Source organism: Salvelinus alpinus, chromosome 7, assembly GCF_045679555.1.
Source record: "Salvelinus alpinus chromosome 7, SLU_Salpinus.1, whole genome shotgun sequence".
NCBI lineage: Eukaryota > Metazoa > Chordata > Actinopteri > Salmoniformes > Salmonidae > Salvelinus > Salvelinus alpinus.
In genome coordinates this window covers 10,463,366-10,478,634 of record NC_092092.1, presented here as the reverse complement: position 1 = coordinate 10,478,634, position 15,269 = coordinate 10,463,366, and the positions used below count along the sequence as shown (strand labels likewise).

The window sequence follows — 15,269 nt, the reverse complement described above, 5'->3', positions numbered from 1 at the left end:
GATTAATTGATTGATTGACAGCAAGGCCTCCTTAGATTTAAGAGAGAAAGCATCAAGGTAATGAGTTCATGTTTTCTATTTATTTAGTCAGGTATGTCCACATTATTCTATAAATGATACAATTGTATATCATTGAGGTCCTTGAAAATTGTATTTTTTTTTTAATGCTTAAAGGATGTATAATCCTAGGCCTATTTTGTTGTATAGGTAGAGTTATGGGCCAATTTGCATATATTCCTCTAAGTACATGTGGAACTGCATAAAAATACTTTTTATTTTGGTTTCAAACCATTTTGAAATGTTGATCCCGATGTCACACATTGGCCCCATTGTTTATAGAAAGACCCATACATTGCACTGTACACAATTATCTGTACAAAACAGATGAGTTTGAACAAAAAGCTAGCTCATATGAAGTGCTGCTGGACTTCTACGGTGGTCAAACAGTTTAATGTGGGGTGCTTGGACACGGTACAGGAAAAACAATCGATTGTGTGTCCATAAAACCAGGGTCCAGTCTACTCACTAGAATCCCTAAACTACAAAACAGATGAGTTTGAACAAAAAGCTAGGTCATAGGAAGTGTTGCTAGACTTTTACTGTGGTCAAATAGGTTTGTGTGTGGCCCCTGGACATATAGCACTGTACAGGAAAAACTATTGATTGTTTGTGTCCATAAAACATGGGTCCAGTCTGCACTTTTGTGCTGTCGCTTTAACTATTTTAGCTTACTCTTTGTTTGCTTCCAGTGTGAAATAAAATGCCATTCTATGCCAGACTTGCACTGTTGGCTTTGCCCTATAACTGAGGTGACAAATTCTGACTATTAGCAGGTGATTAGGTGAGAAGCTAACTGCTTCAGCAAAAACAATGGAAACAATGTGATCAGTAAATGGAGTGTTAACTGTCTGGCATACCTGGAAATTACCTACATTATCCTAATGATGAGAAGGCTGCAGACTTCACACATTTAAATCAGCCAGCCTTACGTGCGAAAATATGCACTAGGTTAAGTGTTTGGCGAGACAAATCAAATATATATTTTTGAGGCAGTATCCTAGTGAGATCAGGTTAATATCCCTCCAATTATCACATGTATATTTTTCTTAAAATGACATGGAAACAATGTTGATTCAACCAGTTTGTGCCCAGTGGGCTGACTATGAAGAGGATCTTGCATAGAATTAGAAAATTCTGTTTTACTGATGATACATTTCATGAATAGTATTTCATTAATTAACTTCATTGTGATATTTATGAATTAAGTATGCTTTTTAACCAAATTGCATCTCTTGACTTTTGAATAAATACGGTTGAGGACAGAAGTTTACATACACCTTAGCCAAATACATTTAAACTCAGTTAATCCTAGTAAAAATGCCCTGTTTTAGGTCAGTTACGATCACCACTTTATTTTAAGAATGTGAAATGTCAGAATAATAGTAGAGAGAATGATTTATTTCAGCTTTTATTTCTTTCATCACATTCCCAGTGGGTCAGAAGTTAACATACACTCAATTAGTATTTGGTAGCATTGCCTTTAAATTGTTTAACTTGGGTCAAATGTTTCAGGTAGCCTTCCACAATCTTCCCACAATAAGTTGGTTGAATTCTGGCCCATTCCTCCTGACAGAGCTGGTGTAACTGAGTCAGGTTTGTAGGCCTCCTTGCTCGCACACGCTTTTTCAGTTCTGCCCACATATTTTCTATGGGATTGAGGTCAGGGCTTTGTGATGGCCACTCAAATACCTTGACTTTGTTGTCCATAAGCCATTTTGCATTATGGCCAAACAGTTCCATTTTTGTTTCATCAGACCAGAGGACATTTTTCCAAAAAAGTACGATCTTTGTCCCCATGTGCAGTTGCAAACCGTAGTCTGGCTTTTTTATGGCAGTTCTGGAGCAGTGGCATCTTCCTTGCTGAGGTTATTTCGATATAGGAGTCGTTTTACTGTGGATATAGATACTTTTGTACCTGTTTCCTCCAGCATCTTCACAAGGTCCTTTGCTGTTGTTCTGGGATTGATTTGCATATTCACACCAAAGTACGTTCATCTCTAGGAGACAGAACACGTCTCCTTCCTGAGCGGTATGGCGGCTGTGTGGTCCCACGGTGTTTATACTTGCGTACTATTGTTTGTACAGATGAATGTGGTACCTTCAGGCATTTGAAATTGCTCCCAAGGATGAACCAGACTTTACGGAGGTCTACAATTTTTTTTCTGAGGTCTTAACTGATTTCTTTTGATTTTCCCATGATGTCAAGCAAAGAGGTACTGAGTTTGAAGGTAGGCCTTGAAATACATCCACAGGTACACCTCCAATTGACTCAAATTATGTCAATTAGCCTATCAGAAGCTTCTAAAGCCATGACATCATTTTCTGGAATCTTCCAAACTGTTTAAAGGCGCAGTCAACTTAGTGTATGTAAACTTCTGACCCACTGGAATTGTGATACAGTGAATTATATTTGAAATAATCTGTCTGTAAACAATTGTTGGAAAAATGTATTGTGTCATGCACAAAGTAGATGTCCTAACCGACTTGCCAAAACTATAGTTTGTTAATTAACAAGAAATGTGTGGAGTGGTTGAAAAACGAGTTTTAATGACTCCAACCTAAGTGTATGTAAACTTCCAACTTCAACTGTATATTGTTTGTTTGTAGAATAAGTGATGTTCCTCAGAGTGTAAACTGTGGATTTGGAAACTAGAAGTGCTCTTGAGTAGAATCGACGTACAGATAATTTTGTATGGTGCAATATGTATGTCCAATATGAAAATATTGGATTTAACTTGATGGTCCGACCCTACTGTCCGGTGTTTCTGATGGTCCTGGCAGGGTTTCCAGGCCTGTTCAGAAATCTTGTGTTCATGAATGTGCAGTTTCAAAGGACACTGATAATGAATAAAGTTGACTTCATTGCTTTTATTGGTAAGGTTATCAATACGACTTGGGTTGTGGAAAGCAGAAATGGTAGGTTGAAGGTTATTGTGGAGATGACAAAGGAGATATTGGAGTAATTTTTTTAATTTTTTTTATTTAACTAGGCAAGTCAGTTAAGAACAAATTCTTATTTACAATGACGCCTACAGATGTTGCTGTTGAAATGATTGTTGACATGCTGAACAATCTGAAGGGTGGAGTGTTTCAGCATGATATATAACGTTTAATGGGGTTGGGAAAGGGGGTTTGGGGGGAGGGTGTGTTAGAAGTTAGGGATTTATTTGGTTTTGAATTTTATCTTCATGGTAGTATAGAATTGGGGAGATCATGATTGATCGTACGTTCCAGCACAGTAGGTGGCGGCATGCACATAAACGATTTTTTGCGGACCACCATGATACCATAGAAGCAGCAGCAACATTGTGTCCGACCGTAACTAGCGAATCTTGCTGCAAAAACAACAATTTCTCAATCTCATTCCTTTCTTCCCTAACATGTATAAACTACAGCTGCTTAATCTGTTTCTCAACGAAAAATTAATCGCAGTTCCTTTGGAGATATCCGTGGCAGTTAAAAAAACGATAGCAGAGCACCAGGAAGAAATCTGCCGTTTGAGACGGGCGAATGAACGTTTACGAAGAATCCTGGATTTGGTTTTCAAACCAGAGATAAAGTTGCATAGATTAGCAGGTTTGTGACTATATCTCTCTATTTGCCTTTCATTTGACATTTAGCACAATTTTAGAGGCTTTGCGTACCACATATTAGCCATATACTGACAGTGGGAGAATCTCAAATGTTTTGCTCAATTCCTCGCGTCTCCTCCGCAGGGTTGCCAGGTGTAGCTACATTTTCGAGACAAATGACGATTCAAAGCCCCCCCAAAAGGCCTGAACCTAGGCTAATTTGATTTCACACCCTAATTAAACTTGCCAATTTTTTTCCCATCAATGTATGTCGATCTAACTCGTATGATTAAGTCACAAGGGAGTATGGTATATGGCCAGTATACCATGGCTAAGGGCTGTTATTTCATGACGCAACAAGGTGTGCTCGGATACAGCCATTGGCCATATACCAAAAATCACAAAGGTGCATTATTGCTATTATAAACTGGTTACCAATGTAATTAGAACCGTAAAAAGTTTTTTTGTCATACCTGTGGTATATGGTCTGATTTTACTTTGGCTTTCAGCCAAGCAGCATTCAGGGCTGAACCAGGTTTATAATTGTAAATAAAACCCGTTTGCCCATGTGCATAACTATAGATAAATCTGACAGGAGAGTTTGAGTGATGAAAGTTGGACAGAGGATCTCAGTCTGAGCAAGAAACACTTGGATGAACATAAACTAATGTTAGGCTATTTTCTTGCAATTGTGCTCTTATGTGCCAGATGTTGAGACTAAAAACCATTATAAATGGTATCCTATAGCCCCTGATAGGCCAACATCTAATTTTAGTAGCCTAGACAAGATGTAGGCCTGATGTAAGTTGAATGATCTAGCAGCTTGCTTAGTTCAAATTAACAGACTCATTTATTCCACATGAATAGCGAGGCGATTTCGAGGTAAGAAGTGCTTGTGTTTCCCAATAGCCTGCTGGAATAGGCTACTGAGGATGGGGGTCATAATTTCAATCTCTGAATTAAATATTAATAATATGTTGCTACCACGTTGTTGTGTTGCTACCATGCTGTGATGTTGTCTTAGGTCTCTCTTTATGTAGTGTTGTCTCTCTTGTCGTGATGTGGTTTTGTCCTATATTTATATATATATATATATATATATATATTTTATCCCGTCCCCGCAGGAGGCCATTTGCCTTTTGGTAGGCCGTCATTGTAAATAAGAATTTGTTCTTAACTGACTTGCCTGGTTAAGTAAATATGAAGTGAATATACTTTTATTTATTTTTCTCCCTGTAGCCTAATCTGACTACTGTTACCATCAATCTAATGCGTTCTAGCAACTGATCGGCAGTTGCGATAGAACTTTGATAACTTCCAATTTAATTAATTAAACGTCCATAAAAATTTGCATAATAACATAAGGCTACAACAACAATAAACTGAAGTTATAGGCTATTTATTCAATTGGTATGCCAGCTCCTATAGGCTACACAAGTGGCACAAATTGATTTGCAATGAAGCCATTGATATCGTCATTTCAACATATTTATTGTATCAAATGGTAGCCTACAATGGCATATACATTAATAGTTTACTTGATGGCCAACAAAGGCACATTTTAATGTCAGTTTCAATGAGGACTTAACAAATAAAAAGAACCACACGAGGGAGTCTCATAACTTCCATTTCAGATTTCCACTCGTGCAGCCCCCAAGAACTAAGCATGCATAAAACATTTAGCTCTTTAATTACTTGTTCTTTTTTTATTTCTTATTATTTGTATTTTTAAACGGCATTGTTGGTTAGGGCCTTGTAAGCAAGCATTTCACTGTAAGGTACCTGTTGTATTCTGCGCATGTGACTAATAAAATTTGATACCCTTTTCTAGTAATGTCAACATTCGACTGCAGTTTAAACCACCTCCAAGCGAATGTATATAATAAGCTCTAGTGCGCCCAAAGTCGTTTTCCAGTGCTTTGTCTGCACTATTTCTTGATGTGCATCAGTTCTAGCGTATTAATATGATTTACGGAAAACGGGTTTAAAATAGATGTCTCCGTAATGACAATCTAAATAGTCTATTTACAACTGGTAAAAAGTTGTCATGAGGTGCGCGCATTCTCCTCATGCTCACGTGACTCAGCCAATAGCTGTAGTTCCCTCTCAACAGACACACACCCCTCTGGGCCTCCCCATCACTCACTCACACCTGACAGTAAGCTGCAGGTCACAGTGAAATATATATATATATTTTAAAGAGAAATGCCATGGCAGCCGCGGTGCAACTTAGAAATAGCCCAAAAACCAGCAACCCGCGACCAATACATTTTCATGACATCCTTTTTAAAGTAACCCAATTTGCGGGAAAACCAAGAATATGGCAACACTTCTCTGCTGTGGTTGTCTCCTCTTTTTGAAAAAGGTCAAAGGTAACTACATCAACTAAAATTGTGGCTCTTGTTTGAGCTCTTTTAAAAGTAATTTTGAAAATCAAGATTCCATGCGCTCTAAGTTTGTCTAAATTCAGAAAGTGGCCTACTTTGTCTGTCCATATAATTATTCCATTGCTGACGAAGTCTGTCATAATGTCGTGATCCAAGCCCATGTTTGCTATTATTATTTATTCTCACCCAGGCATGTTTACTAAACAACAGATCATTAGAACATAAAATTACAAATGTAATTACCTTCATCTAAATATGTGTCTGGATAAATGCGGTTAGAATTAAACTACCTTCATCTAAATATGTGTCTGGATAAATGCGGTTAGAATTAAACTACCTTCATCTAAATCGGTGTCTGGAATAAATGCGGTTAGAATTAAACTACCTTCATCTAAATCGGTGTCTGGAATAAATGCGGTTAGAATTAAACTACCTTCATCTAAATCGGTGTCTGGAATAAAATCAGGCAGTAGTAGCCAGCCATGCATTAGGCTGTTTTGTTCAGTGGTGACTCGTCATTCAGGGCAGGTGGGGCAGAACCACACCAGTTTTGAGTCCCACCTGTTTAGCTAAAAAAAATATATGTACACACACACACACACACACACACATTGCCTTCGGAAAGTATTCAGACCCCTTGAATTTTTCTATATTTTGTTACATTACAGCCTTATTCTAAAATTTATTAAATAAATGTTTTTCCTCAGCCATCTACACACAACACCCAATAATGACAAAGAGAAAACGAGTGTTTAGTGATGTTTGCAAATGTATTCAAATAAAAAAACTGAAATACCTTATTTACAAAGTATTCAGACCCTTTGCTATGAGACTTTGAAATTGAGCTCCGGTGCATCCTGTTTCCATTGATCATCCTTGAGATATTTCTACAACTTGATTGGAGTCCACCTGTAGTAAATTCAATTGATTGGACATCATTTGGAAAGGCACACACCTCTCTTTATAAGGTCCCACAGTTGACCGTGCATGTCAGAGGAAAAACCAAGCCATGAGGTCGAAGGACTTGCTCGTCGATCTCAGAGACAGGATTGTGTCGAGGCATAGATCTGGAGAAGGGTACAAAAAAATGTCTGCAGCATTGAAGGTCCCGAAGAACACAGTGGCCTCCATTATTCTTAAATGGAATAAGTTTGGAACTACCAAGACTCTTCCTAGAGCTGGCCGCCTGGCCAAACTGAGCAATCGGGGGAGAAGGGCCTTGGCCAGGGAGGTGACCAAGAGAACCCGATGGTCACTCTTGACAGAGCTCCAGAGTTCCTCTGAACCTTCAAGAAAGACAACCATCTCTGCACCACTCCACCAAATCAGGCCTTTATGGTAGTGGCCAGACGGAAGCCACTCCTCAGTAAAAGGCACATGACAGCCCACTTGGAATTTTCAAAGACATTAGACTCTCAGACCTTGAGTAACAAGATTCTCTGGTCTGATGAAACCAAGATTGAACTCTTTGGCCTGAATGCCAAGCGTTACGTCTGGAGGAAACCTGGCAACATCCCTACGGTGAAGCATGTTGGTGGCGTCATACCCAAGAAGACTCGAGGCTGTTATCGCTGCCAAAGGTGCTTCAACAAAGTAGTGAGTAAATGCTTATGCAAAATGTTTTTGGTTTGTAATAAATTTGCAAACATTTCTAAAAACCTGTTCTCTTCCTTTGTCATTATGGGGTATTGTGTGTAGATTGAGGTAAAAAAATAGTTTTACTACATTTTAGAATAAGGCTGTAACATGACAAAGTTTGGAAAAAGTCAAGGGGTCTGAATACTTTCCGAATGCTTTGTATACAGTGTTGGGGGAGGTACTCTGAAATATATAGTTTAACAAGCTACCAATTACATCACACTGGAAGACGTTAAAACTACAGTAAAGCAATCCTTAAGAGGAATACACTGTATTTTGTTACTGTTTAAGTTACTTTGAAAAAGTAGTTCACTACATCATAACCTACGTCATAAAAATATTGTCATATCTATATCTGAAATGTCATAATACAAAGTTAAGAAACATGAGTACAAGAACAGATGGTAACAGTGTAATAAGATCTGTGTGAGACAGAAAGTGAGTGTGTTATTCCAGGTGAAGCTGGTTGAGAGAATGCCAAGAGTATGCAAAGCTGTCAAAGGGTGGCTACTTTGAAGAATCTCAAATATATTTTGATTTGTTTAACACTTTGTTTTTGGTTCCTACATGATTCCATAGTTAATTCATAGTTTTGATGTCTTCACTATTATTCTACAATGTAGAAAATAGTAAAAATAAAGAAAAACCCTGGACTTGACTGATACTGTACAGTTTGGGATTCCTCCTCTGTAAACGTCATGTGCCCGATGACCTATGAGTGGAGAAGGAGAATCTCATTTCATACAAGCACATTTCTTTCCACTTCTCGCCTCCTCTCCTTGACTACCTTTTACCTTTTTGAAAAAGAGGCAAGGAGAGGATGGAGGACGAGACGTGAGGAGTCAAGCAACCAACTGAGAATCTCCCTTATATTTTGGAATTCCTCTTCTGTAAACGTAATTTGCCTGATAGACAAAGCTTTGCTAGTCTTTGCTAGTGGACAAAGAGAGTCTCATTTCATACAAGCCCATTTGTTTCCACTGGACCAATTCCTTCGACCTCATGGCTTAGTTTTTGCTCTGACATGCACTGTCAACTTGGGACTTTATTGTATAGACAGGTGTGTGCCTTTCCATATCATGTCCGTTCAATTGAATTTACCACAGGTGGACTCCAATCAAGTTGTAGAAACAGCTCAAGGATGATCAATGGAAACAGGATGCACCTGAGCTCAATTTCAAAGTCTCATAGCAAAGGGTCTGAATACTTATGTAAATAAGGTATTTCTGTTTATGTTTAAGTTTGTAAACATTTATAAAAACTTGTTTTCGCTTTGTCATTATGGGGTATATTGTGTGTAGATTTATGAGAAAAACAAATATTTAATCAATTTTAGAATAAGGCTGTAACGTAACAAAATGTGGAAAAAGTCAAGGGGTCTGAATACTTTGCCTATACTTACAGTGCATTCGGAATCTATATCAAACCTCCAGCGGCATAGCTAAGCTGGTTAACTTATTTTCAACCAACCCTCTACTTGGCAATACTTTCTACATTTTGGATTCGGAAGGCACTGGGTGTCTTATACACACCTGTTTCGAGTTGCAGGTGGAACTCCGATAACCAGAGAATATTCATAACAATATTTAAACCACTTTTTGTGTGAGGAGTTCCCTCGCCAACTTAGATGCCGGACAACTCGCATTTCCCAACGTCTTTGCAGGAGCTATTCATTTCTAAGTGACACGGCCACATGTAGAAGATGATTCCGGGTGCGTTCATAAATTCACTCTGGCTATCTACTCCGATTTCAGAGCACTCTCGTCTGAGTGTGCTAGAGGCTACCAATTTCACAGCAAAAACTGTTATTCATAATCTATATTTTAGGCCATTTTGTATTAAATTGTATCTAATCCGTGTCTGAAAGAGTAAGCCTATTATATTTTACTGGGATGCATGGTGTGTTCAGTCCAATAATCAGTCAAAGGTAGGTAGTAGCCCCATTTCTTGTCACTTTTCAGTGTTTTAATTTTGCTCTTTCATCCTTTCTTCCCTCCAGACCTCCAGCAACTCACTCTTTCTGAAGAGGAGGTTAACTGTGGCCAGCAGCACTGTGAGCAGGAATGGAGCGCCAATCTGGAGCCGGTGGACTCTGATGCCGTAGAGTCTATATGGGACTCGATCAACATCAGAACGGTAGAGAACCAAACAGAATCAGAAGACGAGAGCAACAGAGAGTCCCAATCAACCAGTGACTATCAGCCCCACTCTGATGTAAACCCAGACAGTGACAATGGAAAAGTGGATGGAGTGGTGAGCAGAATACCACCGTCAAGGTCAAAGAGGGGAAGAGGACGGCCAAGGAAACACACCGGTGAGTCGCCTGATCTGAAATTTGGCGTGTGCGGGAAATTCTCGGCGACAGCAGCGAATCTGAAAAGACATCAACACAATCATCACAGTGAAGAGAGACCAAGAAAAGAAACCAGTGGATTGCCTGATCTAAAATGTGACGTGTGTGGAAAATGCTTTACGGCAGCACGTAGTCTGATGAGGCATCGGCGGAATCGGCACAGTGATGAGAGACCATACATGTGCGACACATGTGGACAATGTTTCACCCTGAACGGCTACCTGACCCGGCACATGAAGCGTCACACGGAGGAGAGACAATATTGCTGCACCGAATGTGGCAAATGTTTCTTTCACAAAGAGAACCTGGAAAATCATATGGGTGTTCATAGAGGGGGGGCTTTTAAATGTGACGTGTGTGGAAGATGCTTGACGACTAAAGGGGGTCTGAAATTTCATCAGAAAAAGCACACGGAACAGAAATCGCATCGGTGTAAAGAATGTAGCAAAGCCTTTTTCTGCAGGTCAAACCTGAAAAAGCATATGAGGATTCACACTGGGGAGAAACCATTTTGGTGCAAAGAATGTGGCAAATGCTTTGGTGAGAATGGAAGCCTGTCAAAGCATATGATGACTCACACCGAGGAGAAACCTCATCGCTGTAATGAATGTGGCAGATGCTTCGGTCTGAAGGGAAACCTGACAGTTCATATGAGGACTCATAGAGGTGAGGGAGTACAATGTCAGTTGTGTGGAACTCACTTGAAGTTAGCATCAAGTCTGAAAAGACATCTGCGAACTCACAGAAAGAATATTCATAATGACTGAGAACATGTAAAAATCCTTTGTGTAAAATGTGTTAGTTGAAAGATACAATATTAAGAGGACATACCCCTCAGGTCACTGCTCGTGGTTAAAGGTACTGTCTGAAATCTGGGAATCTGTTCAATGGTAAATTCCATTGATATAGTCGCCTATTAAGGCGTCAATCATGAGCTAAGCACAAATGTTTTACTTTATTTTGTACATGGTTACTTTTTGAAAATAAATTGGGTAGAGCCCAGAGAAAGGATGTTTATCCATTGTTCTTTGTCAGGTAGCGATGTAGCCCACATAATATACACTTATTATTTTAACTTCTATGGCACTTTTCATGACCGAAAAAAGTCTGGGTAGCCTAATTGCAGTTGAGGCAGTGGTGTGGTCAATTCTAGGGATGGGCATTTGAAAGAAAGTATTTTCTTGGAGTTCTCTTATGAAAATTGAGTACTCGAATGTTTGTGTGAAACTGGGCTGAAGGCAACAACAAAAAAAGCCTGCAGTATGCTATCGGTTGTTCCAAATACTGGATGTTCTGACAATTGAAAATTACATTTTAACATATTTTCATTGCACTTGACATAATTTCAGGAAATTGAAATTGCTTTTGGAAAGTCAGTTGGTATGGAATGCCTCGAAGTGACTGAATTTAAGTGGAATTGATCCCAACCCGAGTCATAGTAAGGTGTGTAGCACCCACGGCGATACTATATACTTGAATACTTATTACATTTCTGTTCAATTGTTATCATTTAATTATATGGAAGCACCACTTGAGCCAGGAGTCTAAAGACACAATGGAAACGTCATTACCTCTGTTTCTCACTTATCCCATAACACCAGGATTGTCCTCTCCACAGGAGAGACTATGGGGACTTTTATGACCAGCATCCAGACAGACAGATTAGCTAATCGAATACTTACCCATACTTTAACAAAAGCCTTTACCAAACCCTTAACCCTATTCATTTACAAAGTTCTCTTCCAGAAATGACATTTTTTGTTTAAACTGACCGGTTTTGTATTATAGGGACTGTAGTGAGTGGACTGGACCCTGGTTTTATGGACGCACAAACTGATGCGTTCTAACTGCAGGTGATATTGGGAGAGTATGTACATTATCCTGTGCTTACTACATGGCTGCATGTACTCTTAAATCTCTACCTGGCCACCAATCGGAGCCTGGTTCCTCTCTAGGTTTCTTTCTAGGTTCCTGCCTTTTAGGGAGTTTTTTCTCACTACTTTGCTTCTGCCTCGGCATTTCTTGCTCTGTGGGGTTTAGGCTAGGTAACTACTGTAACTGTAAAGCACTTTGACAACTGCTGATGTACATTTACATATACAGTACATTTGAGTAGAATTTGAGTAGGATGGCTTACCCACCACTACCTATGTGTTTTTATTCTTAGATTTGTTTTAAATTAGTTTTTATTTTTAGATATTCTGATCTGTGCACTTTAAGATCCTATTCTGGATGTTTTATTTTCTTACCTTTGATATTGAACAGTGCATTGTTGAGGAAGAGCTTTTAAGTAAGCATTTCGCTGGATTGTTTCAGAATTTACACCGGTTATATCCTGTGCAACAGTCAAAATAAACTTTGATTTGATGTTCCAGGAGGAAGCCAAGAGCTTCGTCACCCAGGAGAACCATGACTAGCGTATTATGGAATCCCTGGACAACCCTAAGAACTATAACTTTGCAATTGACACAGATGGCCACGTGGTGAAGAGGACTGTGCTGCAGCGAGGGAGACTGCAGTGAGGTAGACACTGCAGCACAGTCATCTTCACCACATGGCCATTTTTGTAGAGGGATGGCTTCTTCTTCTATGAGGTTTAACGGCGGTTGGCATCCAATTTGTTGCATTACCGCCACCTACTAGACTGGAGTATAACTCCCTTATACTTTACTTGAAAAATAAAAATTTACTAAATAAATACCCTACCATCTAACACTATCCTCACTAATTTCAAAATTATATAAAATTTTATTAACACCCCCCTACTCCACTAATTAAATGTATTTATTCCTACCTCATGCCATCACCCTGAAAGGATGGAACATCATCACTTAACACATTCTGTAATGCTTCTGCTGTCAAGTCTCGCACACCCAAATACCTCTGCAGCTGCCACCACAACCTCAATTTCCTGAGACTTCTGATCCATTCCTGCAGTACGATTGATAACCATTGCTAAATATGCAAAAAATCCGATCTTACTGAAACTTATTTCACTTTTTGGCCTATCCCTCTATACATATATCTCTACTACTCTCACCACTCCTCCCCCTTCACCCATCTAACTCTACTTTCTTCACTGCCTCAGCATTTGACAACTTCTGCTCTACTCTAACCCTGGAAACGTCAACCTGCCTCTCTCACAAGTGACATTTCTGATCCCCAGCACCATGGGCACCGCTACAATTAACACATTCCACTACTTTCCCCAATACTACACATTCCTTTGTCTCATGCCCTTCTGCACATTTCTCACACATTGGACCCTCCCTCCTACACACTGCTGCCACATGCCCATAAACTTGACACCTGTAACATCTTAATATATTCGGCACATACGCTCGTACAGGATAACTTATATATCTTTGTCAGGCAAAGACTCAACTTTAAAACTCAAAATAACAGACAATGACTCTTCTGTTTCCCCACTCTCGCCACCCTGTCTGCGTCGCATCAAACGATGAGCATCACATATGTAACCGGTGTGAAATGGCTAGCTAGTTAGCGGGGTGCGCACTAATAACGTTTCAATTGGTGACGTCACTCGCTCTGAGACTTGAAGTAGTTGTTCTCCTTGCTCTGCAAGGGCTACGACTTTTGTGGGGCGATGGATAACGGTGCTTCAAGGGTGACTGTTGTCGATGTGTGCAGAGGGTCCCTGGTTCGAGACCAGGTAGGAGAGGGACGGAAGCAATACTGTTATACATACACCGGGAATCTTTGCCCTCAGCTGGTCAACGTTTATATCTACTGTTACCCCAGTTATCACTCCTTTCATTGGTGCCCTTTTCTTGAGAACGAAACAATTCACTTTTCTTGCCCCCATTTATTTTACTTCGAACTCATTCTTCCTCTGCCCAACAGAAACACAAACAATTATCACTAGACAACTTCTAGTTACCCTCACCGATTCCACATGACCCAACTCTTTTTTTTCACCCCCCAAAAAAACACAAATGGATCAGCCAAAAGGCAAGAGTCCACTTTTTCCATAAACTTCACTCCTACTGTCACAGACTCTTCTTCAACCTGATCCTCTGTGCATACCTCAGTCTCCGATGACTTTACCGCACCTATCAAATCAAATCTTATTTGTCACATACACATGGTTAGCAGATGTTAATGCGAGTGTAGCGAAATGCTTGTGCTTCTAGTTCCGACAATGCAGTAATAACCAACGAGTAATCTAACCTAACAATTCCACAACTACTACCTTATACATACAAGTGTAAAGGGATAAAGAATATGTACATAAAGATATATGAATGAGTGATGGTACAGAACGGCATAGGCAAGATGCAGTAGATGGTATCGAGTACAGTATATACATATGAGATGAGTAATGTAGGGTATGTAAACATAAAAGTGCATAGTTTAAAGTGGCTAGTGATACATGTATTACATAAAGATGGCAAGATGCAGTAGATGATAGAGTACAGTATATACATATACATTATATTAAGTGGCATTGTTTAAAGTGGCTAGTGATAGATTTTTGATCAATTTCCATCAATTTCCATTATTAAAGTGAGCTGGAGTTGAGTCAGTATGTTGGCAGCAGTCACTTGATGTTAATGGTGGCTGTTTAACAGTCTGATGGCCTTGAGATAGAAGCTCTTTTTCAGTCTCTCGGTCCCTGCTTTGATGCACCTGTACTGACCTCTCCTTCTGGATGATAGCGGGGTGAACAGGCAGTGGCTCGGGTGGTTGTTGTCCTTGATGATCTTTATGGCCTTCCTGTGACATCGGGTGGTGTAGGTGTCCTGGAGGGCAGGTAGTTTGCCCCCAGTGATGCGTTGTGCAGACCTCACTACCCTCTGGAGAGCCTTATGGTTGTGGGCGGAGCAGTTGCCGTACCAGGCGGTGATACAGCCCGACAGGATGCTCTCGATTGTGCATCTGTAGAAGTTTGAGTGTTTTCGGTGACAAGCCAAATTTCTTCAGCCTTCTGAGGTTGAAGAGGCACTGTTGCACCTTCTTCACCACGCTGTCTGTGTGGGTGGACCATTTCAGTTTGTTCGTGATGTGTACGCTGAGGAACTTAACTTTCTACCTTCTCCACTACTGTCCCGTCGATGTGGATAGGGTGGTGCTCCCTCTGCTGTTTCCTGAAGTCCACGATCGTCTCCTTTGTTTTATTGACGTTGAGTGTGAGGTTATTTTCCTGACACCACACTCCGAGGGCCCTCACCTCCTCCCTGTAGGCCGTCTCGTCGTTGTTGGTAATCAAGCCTACCACTAGTGTCGTCTGCAAACTTG

General features: G+C 40.0%; 1 protein-coding gene across 1 annotated transcript; it reads left to right on the top strand.

Moving 5' to 3' along the window:
- The first annotated feature begins 3,287 nt into the window (after positions 1-3,287).
- LOC139580416 (gastrula zinc finger protein XlCGF57.1-like) lies at positions 3,288-11,021 on the top strand. Its single transcript, XM_071409067.1, has 2 exons — positions 3,288-3,636; positions 9,657-11,021. The coding sequence occupies exons 1-2, from the start codon at positions 3,441-3,443 to the stop codon at positions 10,775-10,777; spliced, it is 1,317 nt and encodes a 438-aa protein (XP_071265168.1). The 5' UTR covers positions 3,288-3,440; the 3' UTR covers positions 10,778-11,021.
- The last annotated feature ends 4,248 nt before the right edge of the window (positions 11,022-15,269 follow it).

Bases quoted from the DNA above. Each gene is read 5' to 3' on its own strand.
- LOC139580416 (XM_071409067.1), top strand. From the start codon at position 3,441: ATGTATAAACTACAGCTGCTTAATCTGTTTCTCAACGAAAAATTAATC. The intron at 3,637-9,656 runs GTTTGTGACTAT...TCTTCCCTCCAG, and splicing joins AAAGTTGCATAGATTAGCAG to ACCTCCAGCAACTCACTCTT.